The 14,023-nt window shown below is 54.2% G+C and overlaps 2 protein-coding genes across 8 annotated transcripts in view; both read right to left on the bottom strand.

Moving 5' to 3' along the window:
* Positions 1 to 3,225: 3,225 nt before the first annotated feature.
* Kcnj11 (potassium inwardly rectifying channel subfamily J member 11) lies at positions 3,226 to 6,839 on the bottom strand. Of its 2 annotated transcripts, XM_057756574.1 has the most exons (2): positions 6,066 to 6,839; positions 3,226 to 5,894 (listed from the first exon to the last, which is right to left on the bottom strand). In XM_057756574.1, the coding sequence occupies exons 1-2, from the start codon at positions 6,137 to 6,139 to the stop codon at positions 4,967 to 4,969; spliced, it is 1,002 nt and encodes a 333-aa protein (XP_057612557.1). In that variant the 5' UTR covers positions 6,140 to 6,839; the 3' UTR covers positions 3,226 to 4,966. The 2 variants fall into 2 exon arrangements, with proteins under 2 accessions (XP_057612557.1, XP_057612556.1); XM_057756573.1 differs by having other exon boundaries at positions 3,228 to 6,838.
* Positions 6,840 to 10,354: 3,515 nt separating this feature from the next.
* The window catches only part of Abcc8 (ATP binding cassette subfamily C member 8), a 74,018-nt gene continuing 70,349 nt past the window's right edge, over positions 10,355 to 14,023 (bottom strand). For 2 of the 6 annotated variants that reach the window (XM_057755948.1, XM_057755949.1), the window contains exons 34-39: positions 12,899 to 12,977; positions 12,597 to 12,705; positions 12,283 to 12,386; positions 11,509 to 11,642; positions 11,212 to 11,274; positions 10,355 to 10,575 (exon numbers count right to left, since the gene is read on the bottom strand). In XM_057755948.1, coding sequence (XP_057611931.1) covers positions 10,438 to 10,575; positions 11,212 to 11,274; positions 11,509 to 11,642; positions 12,283 to 12,386; positions 12,597 to 12,705; positions 12,899 to 12,977 — 627 coding nt within the window. In that variant the 3' untranslated portion in view covers positions 10,355 to 10,437. Of the gene's footprint in view, positions 11,275 to 11,444; positions 11,643 to 12,282; positions 12,387 to 12,596; positions 12,706 to 12,898; positions 12,978 to 14,023 lie in introns of those variants that run through there. The other 4 variants (XM_057755946.1, XM_057755947.1, XR_009056081.1 and 1 more) reach the window with 3 other exon arrangements.

Raw genomic sequence — 14,023 nt, 5'->3', positions numbered from 1 at the left:
CCAAGAGCAATGTGATAGAGGCGGGCGAAGCTGCAAGGTCCCCGCTGAGAGTGTGTCTGCCCTGGGTACTGGAGTCAGCTGACATCCTTCCAAGGAGCCCGGCAGCATTTTAGCTAATGTTCTCTTCCTGAATAGCTCCAGCCTGACTGAGCAGTGTCTCTCTCCAAGAGATTGAGGCTCTTCCTACTCAATCTCACCTGGTTCCTTCCTCTCCATTCACCAGCCTGTACTGTGAGCCAAAGCCTCCCTCCCGCTTGCTCTGCTCTGTATCTTCCAAAGAATCACCCCTGAAGTACTTGTACTTCTGACTCTACCTCTGTGGCTGCTTCACCGAGGCCCCAGTGACACAGTAGAGACTGAAGGACTCCACGGAGGACTCGGCTCGTTCCTGATGCCTCAAGGTGGACAGTGGTAGATTTTATCTGGAGATGGTGAAGAACAGATTCTTAGCTGATTTCAAATTGCTCTCTGGGTGGCCTTTCTTGATGACCCGTAATAGGCCATGAAGGCACACTGTATAGTAAGGATTCTACAGTAAGATGATTTGCATACTACCCCCAAGACAGATGGGAAAGTATGGGCATAGCAGGAAGTGGACCCCAAGCAAACTGTCCTAATAGTGTATGGTGTTTGTTTCGCTCTTAGTTACCATGAAATACCTCACCTCCTCCTCCAGTTACAATGTCATCTGACCAGAGCTGGAATTGACCAAATGGAGACAAAGAGCAGGCAGGTAGAGCTCCCCCCATTCTGGTTGGCTCTGACTGCAGGACAAGGGTCTGGGAGTTCGAGGCGTGCTTGCATTGCAGCAAATGAGGTGGCTTCAGGGTGGGGAGGCTCAGAGCTAACATAAGAGAGTTAACCTTGCGCCAGCGGTGGAAGAGAGCTGCTGGTGCTGACCTGTACAGGTTGAGCCTTGAGTGGGCCGTGGGGCGCAGATTCACTCAAATCCCATGGTCTCTGGGAGGTGCTGAGTCAGGCCGCACTTCAGAGGGAAAGGGTTATGGGGGGGGGATTATTAATGCCATAGGCAGACAGACGGCCTGGTGAGGAGGAAGAGACAAAGTGGAACTCCTCTCTCTTATTTCTGAGAAACAAACAAGGTCCCATGTCACATAAGTAGCCCATAGAATGTAGTTGCAGGCTATTTGTCCCTGGCTGCTGTGTGGTTGAGGAAGGATTTATTTAATGTGTGTCTTTCATATGTGATGGTCACCACAGCCCTCAGCTTCTAGGGGAACCCAGCACACTTCTTTTGAGGAAGTCAGAACTAAGACATTGTGGTGGCACTTGTCAGATCTCTGAGGCGTTGAGGACTACAGAGGCACGTGCTATCTATGACGGCATGGAGGCTGAAATGGGCAGGGCCTGACCCAGGATCTAACATTTGGTTCATTACCACCAGGACCTAGAAAGAATCAAGGTGAGGTGACAGACAGATCACACCCTGGACTCACGTCACTTCAGAACTGGGCCTGCCAAGAGTGGGAGGAGAATGGAGCATGGCAGGACCCCATTTCCCTTCCCGTGAGCGTATGCAGTGCCCCAGGACCCATTTCCCATTTCCCTTCCTATGAGCATATGCAGTGCCCCAGGACCCATTTCCCTTCCTGTGAGCATATGCAGTGCCCCAGGCAAGTGAGCTAGGAGAGAGGCTGCCAGTCTAGATCCCTGCCCTGGTCTCTGGCTATGCTCTTCCTGTTCTTCCTCTCCCGCTCTCCTTTGGAGCAGGAATAGACCTGTAGTTCTTCAGACCCACAGCAGTCTGGGGATGTGAGGACATGGCGGATGTGCAGAATTCACGTCGTCTTTCTCAGTCACCTGCATGCATTGATAACTCAAGCTGTACGATTTTAAGACTTTGGAAGGGGACACCGAGACCTGTGGGGACACGGATGCCTCCCCCTGGTGGCAAGAAGCTGCCCAGGGAAGATGTCAGGAAGGAACCCAGGTGAATGACAAATCTGTGAAGAGGCTACCTGCAGGGGGAAAGAGGGTGCTGTGTAAGCTTGGGTGTCATCTCAGAAGGGACACCCACTGGAGTTGTCCATCCCCAGCTGTCAGACCCATTCCTTTCCAGACCAACAAACAGTCCCCAAGGAGAAGAGAGCAGCGTGGCTCTCCTCCCCTGTGCAACTCAGACCTGATGCTCTGGAAATGTCACTCGCATGCTGAGTTGGGGACCGAGCGGTGGTATGTGTCCCGCCCCAGGCTGCACTATTGCTGCTTGACTTCTCACACAGTAGGCTTAAAGGCAGGAGAGATGGACGAGTGTCCATGCAAGTGGAGCATAGGCCAGTGAGGACCCTGTGCTGGCGTGGGTACTTTGACCATGACTGAGACTGTCACTTAACAGAGTGGTCCTGCTTCCACTCTCAAATATGGGAGTTCCAAGCTTCCCTGAGCACATTTCCCCTCTAATTCTTAAGTAACAATACTGACTGGCTACCTCTTCAAGACTTGAATTTTCTAGTTTCTCTCTGAGCTAAAACTTTAAGGCTTGGGATCTATGATAGTGGAAATCATCAATACGAGCAGCCCATATTTTCTGGCTTTTTGTAGGTCTTCTCTGTAGCCAGCAGGTGGCACCATAACCTCATTTCTACAGGCTTCAGACTGTCACCAGGGAGTTGGAAGGAAGGTTATTTGGAAGGGCCACCTAGGCTGCTGCTATTCAGCAGATTTTGCAAGTAACTCTAGCTCCTCCCTGTGGCCTTAGGCATAACTAGACTAGAGTCCCAGTCAGAGGCTACACCTGATTTATAGATCCCAGCCCTGAGGGGGCTTTTATTTTTTTTAACCCTTTCTCTCTAATCTGGAAAAAGCTAGTTCTGCTAAGGTGGAATCAGCACTGGGGACTGTGAGCAAAGGAAGAGGGCAAGGAGAGGATAGTTTAGAGGTCAGATTGGTAGCAGCAACTTCCTGGTTCACCCATCCCTGCCTCTGAAGTATTCTGAGGCAGATCCTCCCTGATCTAGGGGCAGCCATCTTTAGCGCCGCTCTCCCTGTAGCCCTGGGTTGCGGTCTTGTGCACAGCCCATCCACCCACCATTCATTCTCTCACTGATCATCTACTTTAGTTCCAGATGCCGACGTGGCACTGACCTGGAGGAGACATAAATTTAGGGCTGGGGAGGAAGACCCTTAAACACAGGCAAAGAAGATGGCCCACATCACAGAGGAGAGAAGGACATCTCTCTCCAGGGCTGGTCAAGACGAATCATTGGCCTGGGTTTTTTATGACTATCAGCAGAGGAGACCATCCTTGATGAGATAGGGAGCTACAAAATATCCCACACAGTAGTGAAGATGACAACTCAACCCACTTGGGTGGCTATGGAGCAGGTGACAGGCGGGTGGACAGCCGTGAGGGGGGCAGAGACAAGGACACCAGCCCTGCAGTCCAGATATGAACTTGGAGGGGCACCATGCAGGGAGTAGGACCAGGCAGAGCAACGCATCACCGAGAGACAGTGGGAAAAACACCTTTTTGCCGTAACATACTTTTAGTGAGCTTTCCCATCATGTGGCTAGTTCAGCAGCAATCACAAGAGTTAGCATTTATTGAATACTTGTTATGAATCGGCACTTCTGAAGCATGTTAACATGTGCTTTTCCACCTGCTCCGAGTCAACTCACTGAGGTAGGGACTGTTAACATGGATGAGACAACTGAGAACAGACTCATACACCGGGATTCAGGATTTGAGCTGAACCATACCCTAATTAGCCCACACCTCTCTGCCCCTCCCTGTGGGTACTTCAGCCCCCAGCAGAGTCTCAGGAGGGAGGCCCGGCCCCCACTTATGATGTCTGGTGGAGGTCAACCGGCTAAGGTGGCCAGACAGACTGAGTTGGTGGGCGGATGAAGTCCTCCCGAGGTGAGGGAAGAAGAGCCTGCTTTCCGGGCCTCCCTGCCAGGGCCAAGTCAGGTGGCAGATGCTGGCAGGGCCCTCTTTTATCCAGCAGCATGCCCTCTGCCTCCCCACAAGAAAAGCCCGAGTTCAGGCCGCAGGCGGGAGGCTTTATTGAGAATGGGGCAGTAGAGTTCTGGGCATGACACATGACCCTGCTCTGAGAACCCAGGCTCAGGTCAAGCCCAAGGGCCTCTGCCTCGGGGAGCTCTCTTTCCTCACCGCTCAACTTTTCAGTACTTCTTTTTCTAGCAAGTGAGATAAGCCATCCCTACCTACCAGCATCCTCCAGAAGCAGTGACTCACAGCCACCCCGTGGGGAGCCTGGACCTCATCTTGTATGGCAGGCACAGGGCCCTTCTCGCCCAGCACCCCACTTCCCAGCCTCTCGGGGTGGGGACAAAATGGGGCAGTAGGTGGGACACGAGATCTCCAGTCATCCCCCTGCTTTGTCCCTTCTGCCAGCAGTGTGCCCTATGGAGGGCAGCCTGGGCAACCGTCCTGCCCTGCCTGTGTGGGCCCCTCGGCGCCACGCTCTCACACTGACCTCCTCCTCTAACTGGCAGCATTCCTCAGCCATCTCTTTTACAAGGCATGAATAGGGCTGGGACCTGGCCAGGTATTTCTTAGTGGCTACAGAAACAACAGTAGATGCCCAACTTGGGGGTGGCTTTCCCCCAGTTACCTGTCTGCTTGTGGTAGGAAGAATCGTGAAGGGTCAAGACTGGCTTTGAGACCTTAGGTTTACGAGCCCTGAACCTTCTATAACCTCCCCAATGTTGGGGAGGAAGACAGAGGTAAAGCCCGTTCTGAGCTGGGAGGAGCAGGAACAAAAATAACCCAGTACAGGCTCCTGCTGGGGCCAGAAATAGCATGGTGACAAGTGCCTTGTAACACTTTGGGCACACAGCAGCAGGGAGGCTGAGCCCAGGAGGGTCTTGTCACACAGCAGACCCTCACCTGGCCAAGGGGCTCACACCCCATTCCCTCTACATACCATACTTTACTCTCCATGTGCCCACATAAGTGAGTGGGGGCCCGAGGGACTGCAATTTAGGACAGGGAATCCGGAGAGATGCTAAACTTGGGCTTGGTCTTTGCCACAGCTACACTGCGCTTGCGCAGGGGCCCTCGTGCCGAGGCGAGAGTCAGGGCATCCAGCAGGCTGCGATCCTCATCAAGTTGGCGAGCTGTGCAGAGTGGTGTGGGCACTTTAACGGTGTTACCAAATTTGGAGTAGTCCACAGAATATCGGCCGTCCTCCTCGGCCACAATGGGAACAAAGCGCTGCCCCCATAGAATCTCATCAGCTAGGTAGGAGGTGCGGGCCTGGGTGGTAATGCCTGTAGTTTCTACCACGCCTTCCAGAATGACAATGATCTCCAGGTCTTGGTGGTGGTGCAGGTCACTAGGAGCCAGGTCGTAGAGAGGGCTGTTGGAGTCGATGACGTGGTAGATGATGAGCGGGGCCACCAGGAAGATGCTGTTGCCACCCACGCCATTCTCCATGGGGATGTCCACCTGGTGGAGAGGCACGACCTCACCCTCAGGACTGGTGGTCTTGCGCACCACCTGCATGTGGATGGTGGCGCTGATGATCATGCTCTTTCGGAGATCTCCCACGCGAAGCATGAAGCAGAGGCGGCCATGGCGCAGGGTGATCACAGCATGCTTGCTGAAGATGAGGGTTTCTGCTCTCCGATGGGCCTGGGCCGTCTTCATGAAGATGCAGCCCAGCATGATGGCGTTGATCATTAGCCCTACGATATTCTGCACGATGAGAATAAGGATGGCCAGAGGGCATTCCTCTGTCACCATGCGCCCGCCGAAACCAATAGTCACCTGGACCTCGATGGAGAAGAGGAAGGCGGATGAAAAGGAGTGGATGCTTGTGACGCAGGGCACAGTGGTGCCCTCTCCAGGGGCCAGGTCACCGTGGGAGAAGGCAATGAGCCACCAGACCATGGCGAAGAGCAGCCAGCTGCACAGGAAGGACATGGTGAAAATGAGCAGCGTGTGGGGCCATTTGAGGTCCACCAGCGTGGTGAACACATCCTGCAGGAAGCGGCCCTGCTCTCGAATATTCTTGTGGGCGACGTTGCAGTTGCCTTTCTTGGACACGAAGCGGGCCCTCCTCTCCCGAGCACGGTACCTGGGCTCTGTAGGGTCCTCTGCCAGCCGGGTCAGCACATATTCCTCAGGGATAATTCCCTTTCGGGACAGCATGGCTCCGTTGGCCCCAGGAAGGGGCTTCCCCCATGGGGGGCACTGCAATGACCTGGCCTATGGGTCTCTTTGTGGGGTCCCCTCTTTGAGCTGTCTCTTCCTTGGGCTACCCTAAGCTTATACTAACCTCTCGCCTGAAATGCCCCCAGCTAGGTCCTGCTTCTCTTTACACCAGCTTCAAATGCCGGTTGCACCTGCTCCTTGCTTACTGAACCCCCCCAAACCAGCCTGCGCCTACCTGGCCCTGGATCCCTGCTAAGCTACCTATCACCACCCCTGAACCTCCCCTGAACTCCCTTTCCCTGGCCCAGCCTTTCTTCTCAAACCACCTCAGAACTTATCACCTCCGGGTCTCCCAGTTCACCAGTCCTTACTCGATCCCCCGCTGTTCTCTGATCTCACCCACTCTGTCCCTTCCAGACTCCAGCTTCACTTCTTGACCCAGTCTCCCCTCCAGGTATGTCCCCCGATTTTCCACCCCACCTCTCCCCTAGCACCCCCGCCGCTCTCCCGATCCTTCTCTAGCTTTCGTCCTCTCTGTCTCCTTGGGATCCCGCGCCCTTCGAGTCACCCCGCCACCAGCTGCGCTCGGGATCCCCTCGCCCTCCACCGCCCAGGCCCCCACTGGCGCCGTGTCGCGGCCTCCCTGCTGCCCTGCCGCCCGCCCGAGGTCCCCGCCGCTCCGTCCCCGCTCCGCCTGTCGCCGCCGCACCTGCTCCTGCTGCTCAAGCCGCGGCCACCTCCCTGCCCCCTCCCACTCCGGTGCTCACTCCCGGCCGGCTTCCCGGGCTTGTGTCTGTCTGCCAGCCGGTCTTCGGGAGCCGACCCATGCGAGGTGGGGGTGGGAGGCTGCGGGCGGGGGGCTCCCGAGAGCGAGTGCAGACTCCGCCGCCAGGGGGCGCCAGATCGGCTCCCGAGCGGAGGACTGGGGCGGGCCTGGGCATAAGCCCCGCCCATCGAGGATTCTCATCCCACCCTCGCCTGCTGCCATCCTCAGCCAGTCTATAGCGCTTTCTTCAAGTGGAAAAGTCTTCTAAAGGCGTTCCTTTTGTGAAATTCTCTTAGTTTGGCTCAGTAGCTCCTGGAGCCCTGACTTCTATTTTCCCCAGTCTGCAGTTTGCTCTTACCTGTCTCTCACACAGCACTTTATTCCCAGGGGAAGAAGGCAGTGAGAGTGATTGATTCAATCCTGAGGCTGGGATGAGATAAAACAATAGCCTCAGGACTCCTCAACTAGCTATTCTTCCGTTTGGGAGTTATTCTTGATCCTACACGTGTTAGTTAGGTTGTTTGTTTATTTGCCTGTTCACTTATTTGAGACAGGATTTCTAGTAGCCAAGGTGACTTCACACTTGCTGTGTAGCAGAGGATAACCTTGAACTTCTGATCCTCCTGCCTCCACTGCCATAGTGTTAGAATTGCAGGTGCAGAATATGGCTGTGGCTTCCACCCCTGAATTTTAAGAGGACTAGTTCTGACGCATTTGCTTTGTACTCTGTACAACTTCACCCTGATCTCTTCCCCTTTAACCATGGGTGATGGTGGTGGAGCCTAGAGCCTGAGCAGAGGGGGTGACTGAGGTCATTGTCAAGAAAAGCGGTTATGCTGGGCGATGGTGGCGCACGCCTTTAATCCCAGCACTTGGGAGGCAGAGGCAGGCGGATCTCTGTGAGTTCGAGACCAGCCTGGTCTACAAGAGCTAGTTCCAGGACAGGCTCCAAAACCACAGAGAAACCCTGTCTCGAAAAACCAAAAAAAAAAAAAAAAAAAAAAAAAAAAGCGGTTATGTTTCCCTTGCAGATGTCACTATAGAGCGGTCCCTGAAGGTTGTTGGGTCACCTGTAATGCAAAGGCCATTTCTGATGTTCAGATTCTTTAAGACAAACCCAGCCCCCTCTGTGACTTGAGTGAGGACTTGAGGCAGGGGCTAGAGAAACAGCGGTACTGGGAATTCGGGACTCCATGGAACATTTTCATATTGAGCTGGGGTCGTTCAGAGAGAGAGAATTGTCTTCTTTCTCTCCAAATCCACCTATAAGTTGAGTGGCACCTGTTACAAAGAGTGAGATCAATACTATACTAATTGGGCATTATATCCAAGGCAGCGGACATCAAACAAGTTGAGCAGAGACTAGGAAGTCCAAGGACACAGTTACACGGGAAATCTGAGGCCACTTCAACGTTTAACCATCAAAAAAGGACCCTTGGAGAACTCTGGCAACTTTGGCCATGTTTCAGAAGTCCCTGTGGGAAAGGAGGAATCACAGGTCGGTTTGCTTGGCCCAGTAGGTAGTACCAGGATAGGGTGGAGCAGGAGCAGGCTTTGATGGGCATGTGCAAGAGTCTGTTCTGATCATAGTGACCGGATATGGCCTACATGGTGGAAAGATACAAGTCTGAGCTGGTGGGCCATTAATTAGATCATCGCGGAGGGATTTGAACCAGGATGGCCTTGGGCATGCTCTTCCTCTGCGGCTTCCTTGGGGGTGTGAGTCCTTCCCTGGCAGAGCAGAGCCCCTTATCCCTCCCTGTGTCTGCTCCTGGAAGTCCCGAGTGGAAGGAACTGCTGGTCCCACAGAGGCATCTTAGGGCTGGCAAGGCAGGCCCTGCCCTTCTGTATGCCCTTAGCTAATCCCTACCCCAGGAGATAGGAGGCTGCCCAAAGGGCTCAGCCTCCTCTGATTCCTGGTTGCTCACAGCCACCTCCCCAAACACTGTACTTGTCCAGATCTTTCCCCCAGAAGCCTATCCCACACGCATGGCCCTAGGATTAAGGGTCTTTAATGCCTCCCTACCGCCTTATCCCGCCACACCCCACATGAACCACGTGGCACACCCATTTCCACTGTCACTTCTTCATGATCCCCGCCTCTCTCCACCCGTCTTTCTGATTATCTAATTTCTTCCCTCTTACACCCGGCATGAATCTCGCCTTTCCCAGGCAGCCTGCCAGGCTGAGCTCTCCCTGAGTTCCCCCAGCTCTGGGCACTTCAGCCTTGCTGGGCTCCCTCTGGTGACTGCTGAACTTTCCTTATGTTGTAGAGCTCTGCCCCTCCTGCAATCCTGAGAGATGAAGACCTAGCTCTGCAAACCCAGGGTCTCATAAGTCAATGAGGCAATATACAGGCGGGATGCAAATTATAACCAAATGTATGTAAATGAGCACCTGCCATTTCTTGGTGCCAACAGGGTTAGGACAAGCTGTTGTTTTGGTCTCCTGGTGTCTAGTCCTTGGCATCTTTGAGCCACCACCTGGCTGACTTGTACAAAGATGGCTCAGGGACCACCCTTCTCCCACTTCTGAATGCTTGGCGGGGGGAGGCAGAGATAGTGCTTTGAGATTCTGGCTTAGCATGCAGAGTATTCCAGAACTCTACCAAATGACTGGGTGAGGGTGAGGGCGTGACCAGGCGAAGCCCTGAGATTCGGGTCCGGGGCTTCACTGGAGTATTGGCAAAGAACAGCTCATTTTCCTCCTGGTGGCTCCAGGACAGGGTGTAAGCTCAAGCTACTACTGGCCGTCTATCATCAGACACAAGGGAAATAGGATTCAGAAATGGAGGCACCATCCTGATGTCACACACCTGGAGCATTCCTCCAGTCACGTAATCACAGTGAATTCAAGTTCTTGCTAAAGCCATGTTGAGTTCCTGTTAGAGGAGATGCTGGGTGCCAGACCCCACCATTATAACCCACGTGGGCAGTGCAGAGTCCCAGTTGGAGGGCGACCTGCTCCTTTATCTGATGGGGCTGCCACTGAGTCGTTACCCCCCTTGCTGTGGACTGAATTCCATCCCTAAATTAGGGTACCGTTCCCAGTTACATGTATTTGGGGCCACGAGGAGATAATGAAGGTTCAGTGAGGTTGTGGGAGGAGCTAATCCAGTATGACCAGTGACTTCAGTGAGGTTGTGGGAGGAGCTAATCCAGTATGACCAGTGACTTCGAGGAACAATGTCCCAGGAGAAACCAAAGCACCTTGGTCTTGACTCTCAGCCTCCAGGATAGGGAGAGGTACATTCTTCTACGAAAAGCCACCCAGACTGTGGCATTTTGTTATGGCAGCTGGAACTGCCTGATACAGATCAGAAACATGGTTTTGCCTCTGTTCACATGGCATCTTCAAGTCTGTTCTGTTCCAAAGGCAGGCTGATTTCTTGCACCCACGGGGTACCCGTTGCCCCTTCCACAGAGCCAAGGCCTCCAGTAGCAAATAATTAATTTATTTACAAATGATTTACACTTAGAAATCCTAGGCAAGCGAGTGGGGCATAGGGTGGCACTTTGGCACCAGCAAGTCACTTGTCTGCACGTACAAAGGAGGCAAATACGCTATCCTTTTGGTTGAGAAGTGTCTCCGGCTTGTCAAACTCCAGGATGGCACCCCTCTTCAGGACCATCACCAGGTCTGCACTTAGGATGGTGTGCACACGATGCTGGGTGAACAGGAGGAGCTGGTGTGTGTGGTGGGCGGGACAGCGGAGGAACCCTGTCCTCGCCCAGCCCGGAGGCCACTATGCCTCTGCCCCGACCCCACTTCTTTTTTTCATGTAGCTCCGACAGACCTGAGGCTAACTATGTAGCCAAGGATAAGCTTGAACTTTTCTCTTTTCCTGAGTGCTGGGATCACAGTGTTAGCACCACGCCCCATTCTGCAGTGCTGGGGACTAAACCCCGGGCTTCACAGCTGCAGGGTGCTTCCAACCTGGGGTGGCTGTGATCCAAACCCTCTACCTTTCTCTCCTCCATGAAACCTTAGCTCGGCCCCCACCTCCCGTCTTCAAGACTTACAGACTCCCGCTCCAGGCTCTCACTCTCAATGAGAAGCAGCCCCCAGCCTAGCTCACAGGGCTTTAGGCAACAGTCTCTTTTGGAATCCAGAGAAATAGGGACAAGGCCTGAGGCAAGTAAAAGTGTGAATCTCTAGACACCCCAACATTCTGCTGTGCCCTTCTGCCAGCTCTCTGGACTCCCTGTCCTGAGGACTCTAGGGTCTTTCCCTGCTTACAGGAATGAGTCCACTGGTGAAAGTCCCAAAAGCGAGCTTTTCGCCACACACAATGGCCCCTTACCGCAATGGTGACCACAGTGCGGTCTGCGAAGGCTGTCATCACCACTTTCTGGAGGATGTTTTCCTGTCAGGTGGAGGTAGAAGCTAGTGACTCATCTGTTCTGTGGATTGGATCTGGGATGGTTCTGATTCACCCCAGCTCCTAGTTCTATGCCCATCTTCTCTCTGGCTCTAGTCCCAGAGGGCTGACCAGGTTCTCAACACTCAAGGGCTGGACTTGCTTTCACCACATACCCCTTGATATGAATTAAATGTCAACTTGAGACTAGGGACCAGTCTATGCCACCTCAGGACCAACCGTAGCCATGTCGATGGAGGCAGTTGCTTCATCCATGATAAAGATGCTGGTCTTCCTCACAAAGGCCCTAGCCAGGCAGAACAGCTGCCTCTGGCCTTGGCTAAAGTTCTCCCCTCCTTCTGTGATGATGGCGTCTGGAGAGGCAAAACCAGGTTAGTTCTGCTGTGAATACAGCAGCCCCATGGCTTGTGAGATATAAGGAGCACATGTACAGGGCCCACGGCTGCGGCTGTGTCAGGGTGTGTGCAGAGATGATGCAGCCAATACAACAGGGCTGCCACCTGCATGGATAAAATGTGCAGTGGCCATCCTGGGGCAGTGCACTGCTGGCCCTGGGTAATCCTGAAGCCTGGGCCACAAGGTTGAACCAGTGATGCCAAAGCTTGTCTAGCACCACGGTACCTACACCATGGCTCTGACTGGTCCTGAACTGGAGCAGCATCCTCCCAATAGGCTGTGTGATGCCTGTCTTATCTATGTCCACTGTGACTCCTCCCCAGGGCAGGTGGACAGGCAAAGCAGGACTAAAGATACACTGTGGAATGACGGACTTGCTTTCTATCTCCCAGGGACGCTGAAAGTCCCGTGCTAGACTCTGAGCTAGGTGAGTTATTTGACAAGAGGCAAATTGTGTAACCTTTGAACCCAGTATGCTGAAAGGTGGGGCTACATGGTCACTGAGTTCTAGCTAGATTCAGGGCTCCAAAATGGGGGCTCATCTTAGCCATGGGTGTGAAATATCCCCCGCAAACCCATCTGCACAGGAGCAGTCACCCAGGCCTCCTGGCAGCGCCTTCACCACCAGCTTCAGCTGGGCGATCTCCAGAGCCTCCCACAGTGTGTTGTCTGAGCACTTCTTCTCGGGGTCCAGGTTGAATCTGTGGGGAGGCACAGACAGCCCTCAGGGAGCAGGATTCTGCCTTCATCCCCAGAACCTAGTGCAGGAGGGGTGCACTGAGGAGGTGGCAGTGAGCTGCTGTGGGGAACCCACAAGTGCCTGCTTAAGCCTAATGAAGGAGGCCATGAAGGCGGTCTTCTGGAGACTCCCCATCTGTGCTCAGAGAGCAAGGCTGGCCCGGGGATCTCACCTGATGGTGCCACTGAAGAGGACAGGGTCCTGCAGAATGATGGACAGACGTGAGCGTAGGGTGTGCAGTGGCAGCTTGGCGATGTCAATGCCATCAATGATGATGCGCCCTGTATGGTGATGATGTCATAAGTCATGTGCCACCAGGGTAGGAGTGATGCTGGGAACGGATTCAGCCTGGGACAAGGATCCCGAAAGGCAATGACTGTCATGGGGCTTCCTGTGACATCCCAACTAGAGGCCAGGACTGAGGTCTTGCCTGGGGACTGTGGGCACATGTGTGGCAGCTAACACACAAATCACCTTCAAACATATCCACCATTCGGAAAAAGGCCAGAGAAAAGGAGGACTTCCCACTGCCTGTGCGGCCGCAGATCCCAATCTGGAAGCAGAGAAGCAGGAGCACCCTGTGGCCCTGGGGTATGCACGCATGTGGGAGGTCACAGTACTGTGGCCCTGGGGTGTGCACAGATGTGGGAGGTCACAGCACTGTGGCCCTGGGGGGGGTGTGCACAGGTGTGGCAGGTCACAGCACTGTAGCCCTGGGGTATGCACAGGTGTGGAAGGTCACAGCACTGTGACCCTGGGGGGGGGGAGGGTGCACAGGTGTGGCAGGTTACAGCACTGTGGCCCTGGGGGGCCTGTACAGGTATGGGAGGTCACAGCACTGTGACCCTGGGGTATCTGTGGATGTGGGAGGTCAAAGCACTGTGGCCCTGGGGTGTGCACAGGTGTGGGAGGTCACAGCACTGTGACCCTGGGGATGCACAGGTGTGGGAGGTCACAGCACTGTGACCCTGGGGATTCAAGGGTATGGGAGGTCACAGCACTGTGACCCTGGGGATTCATGGGTATGGGAGGTCACAGCACTGTGACCCTGGAGATGCATGGGTGTGGGAGGTCACAGCACTGTGGCCCTGGAGTACCGGAGTATGTGGGGATGTGGGAGGTCACAGCACTGTGGCCCTGGCCATGTATAGGTGGAGGAAGTCACAGTGTTGTGACCCTGAGGGGTGTGCTGGTATGGAGGTCACAGCATCTCCTCTCATCTTGGTTTTCTGACCAGCTTCTCTTTGGCCAGGCTGGAGCCAGGGTCGAGCTTGCTTCCTATGGTGGTTCAGCGGGGACTTTCTCGGGGACCCAAGAGTAGAGTACAGGAAGAGATGGCTAGTTGTGCAGGCCTAGGAATGGGTCTGCAGGGAAGACCTGCATCTTGTTTGGTAGCAGTCCAGGAGGGAAGGCCCTGGCGTGCCCCCACGTGCATGTGTACGGCAGGACGATGTGGGATGGTGAGTGTGATGTGTGGAGATGTATTGGCTTCTCCACCTGCAGCAGGGCCATGCCTGATCCTACTGCTTCCTGCTTCTCGGGTCCTAAGTGAACTTACATAAAGGACTGATACAGAGACCAAAGTGACACAGAGGGCCA

This window comes from Chionomys nivalis, chromosome 23, assembly GCF_950005125.1.
Source record: "Chionomys nivalis chromosome 23, mChiNiv1.1, whole genome shotgun sequence".
Classification (NCBI taxonomy): Eukaryota; Metazoa; Chordata; class Mammalia; order Rodentia; family Cricetidae; genus Chionomys; species Chionomys nivalis.
The sequence above is the reverse complement of the archived record's forward strand: the minus strand, read 5'-3'. Positions and strand labels throughout refer to the sequence as shown.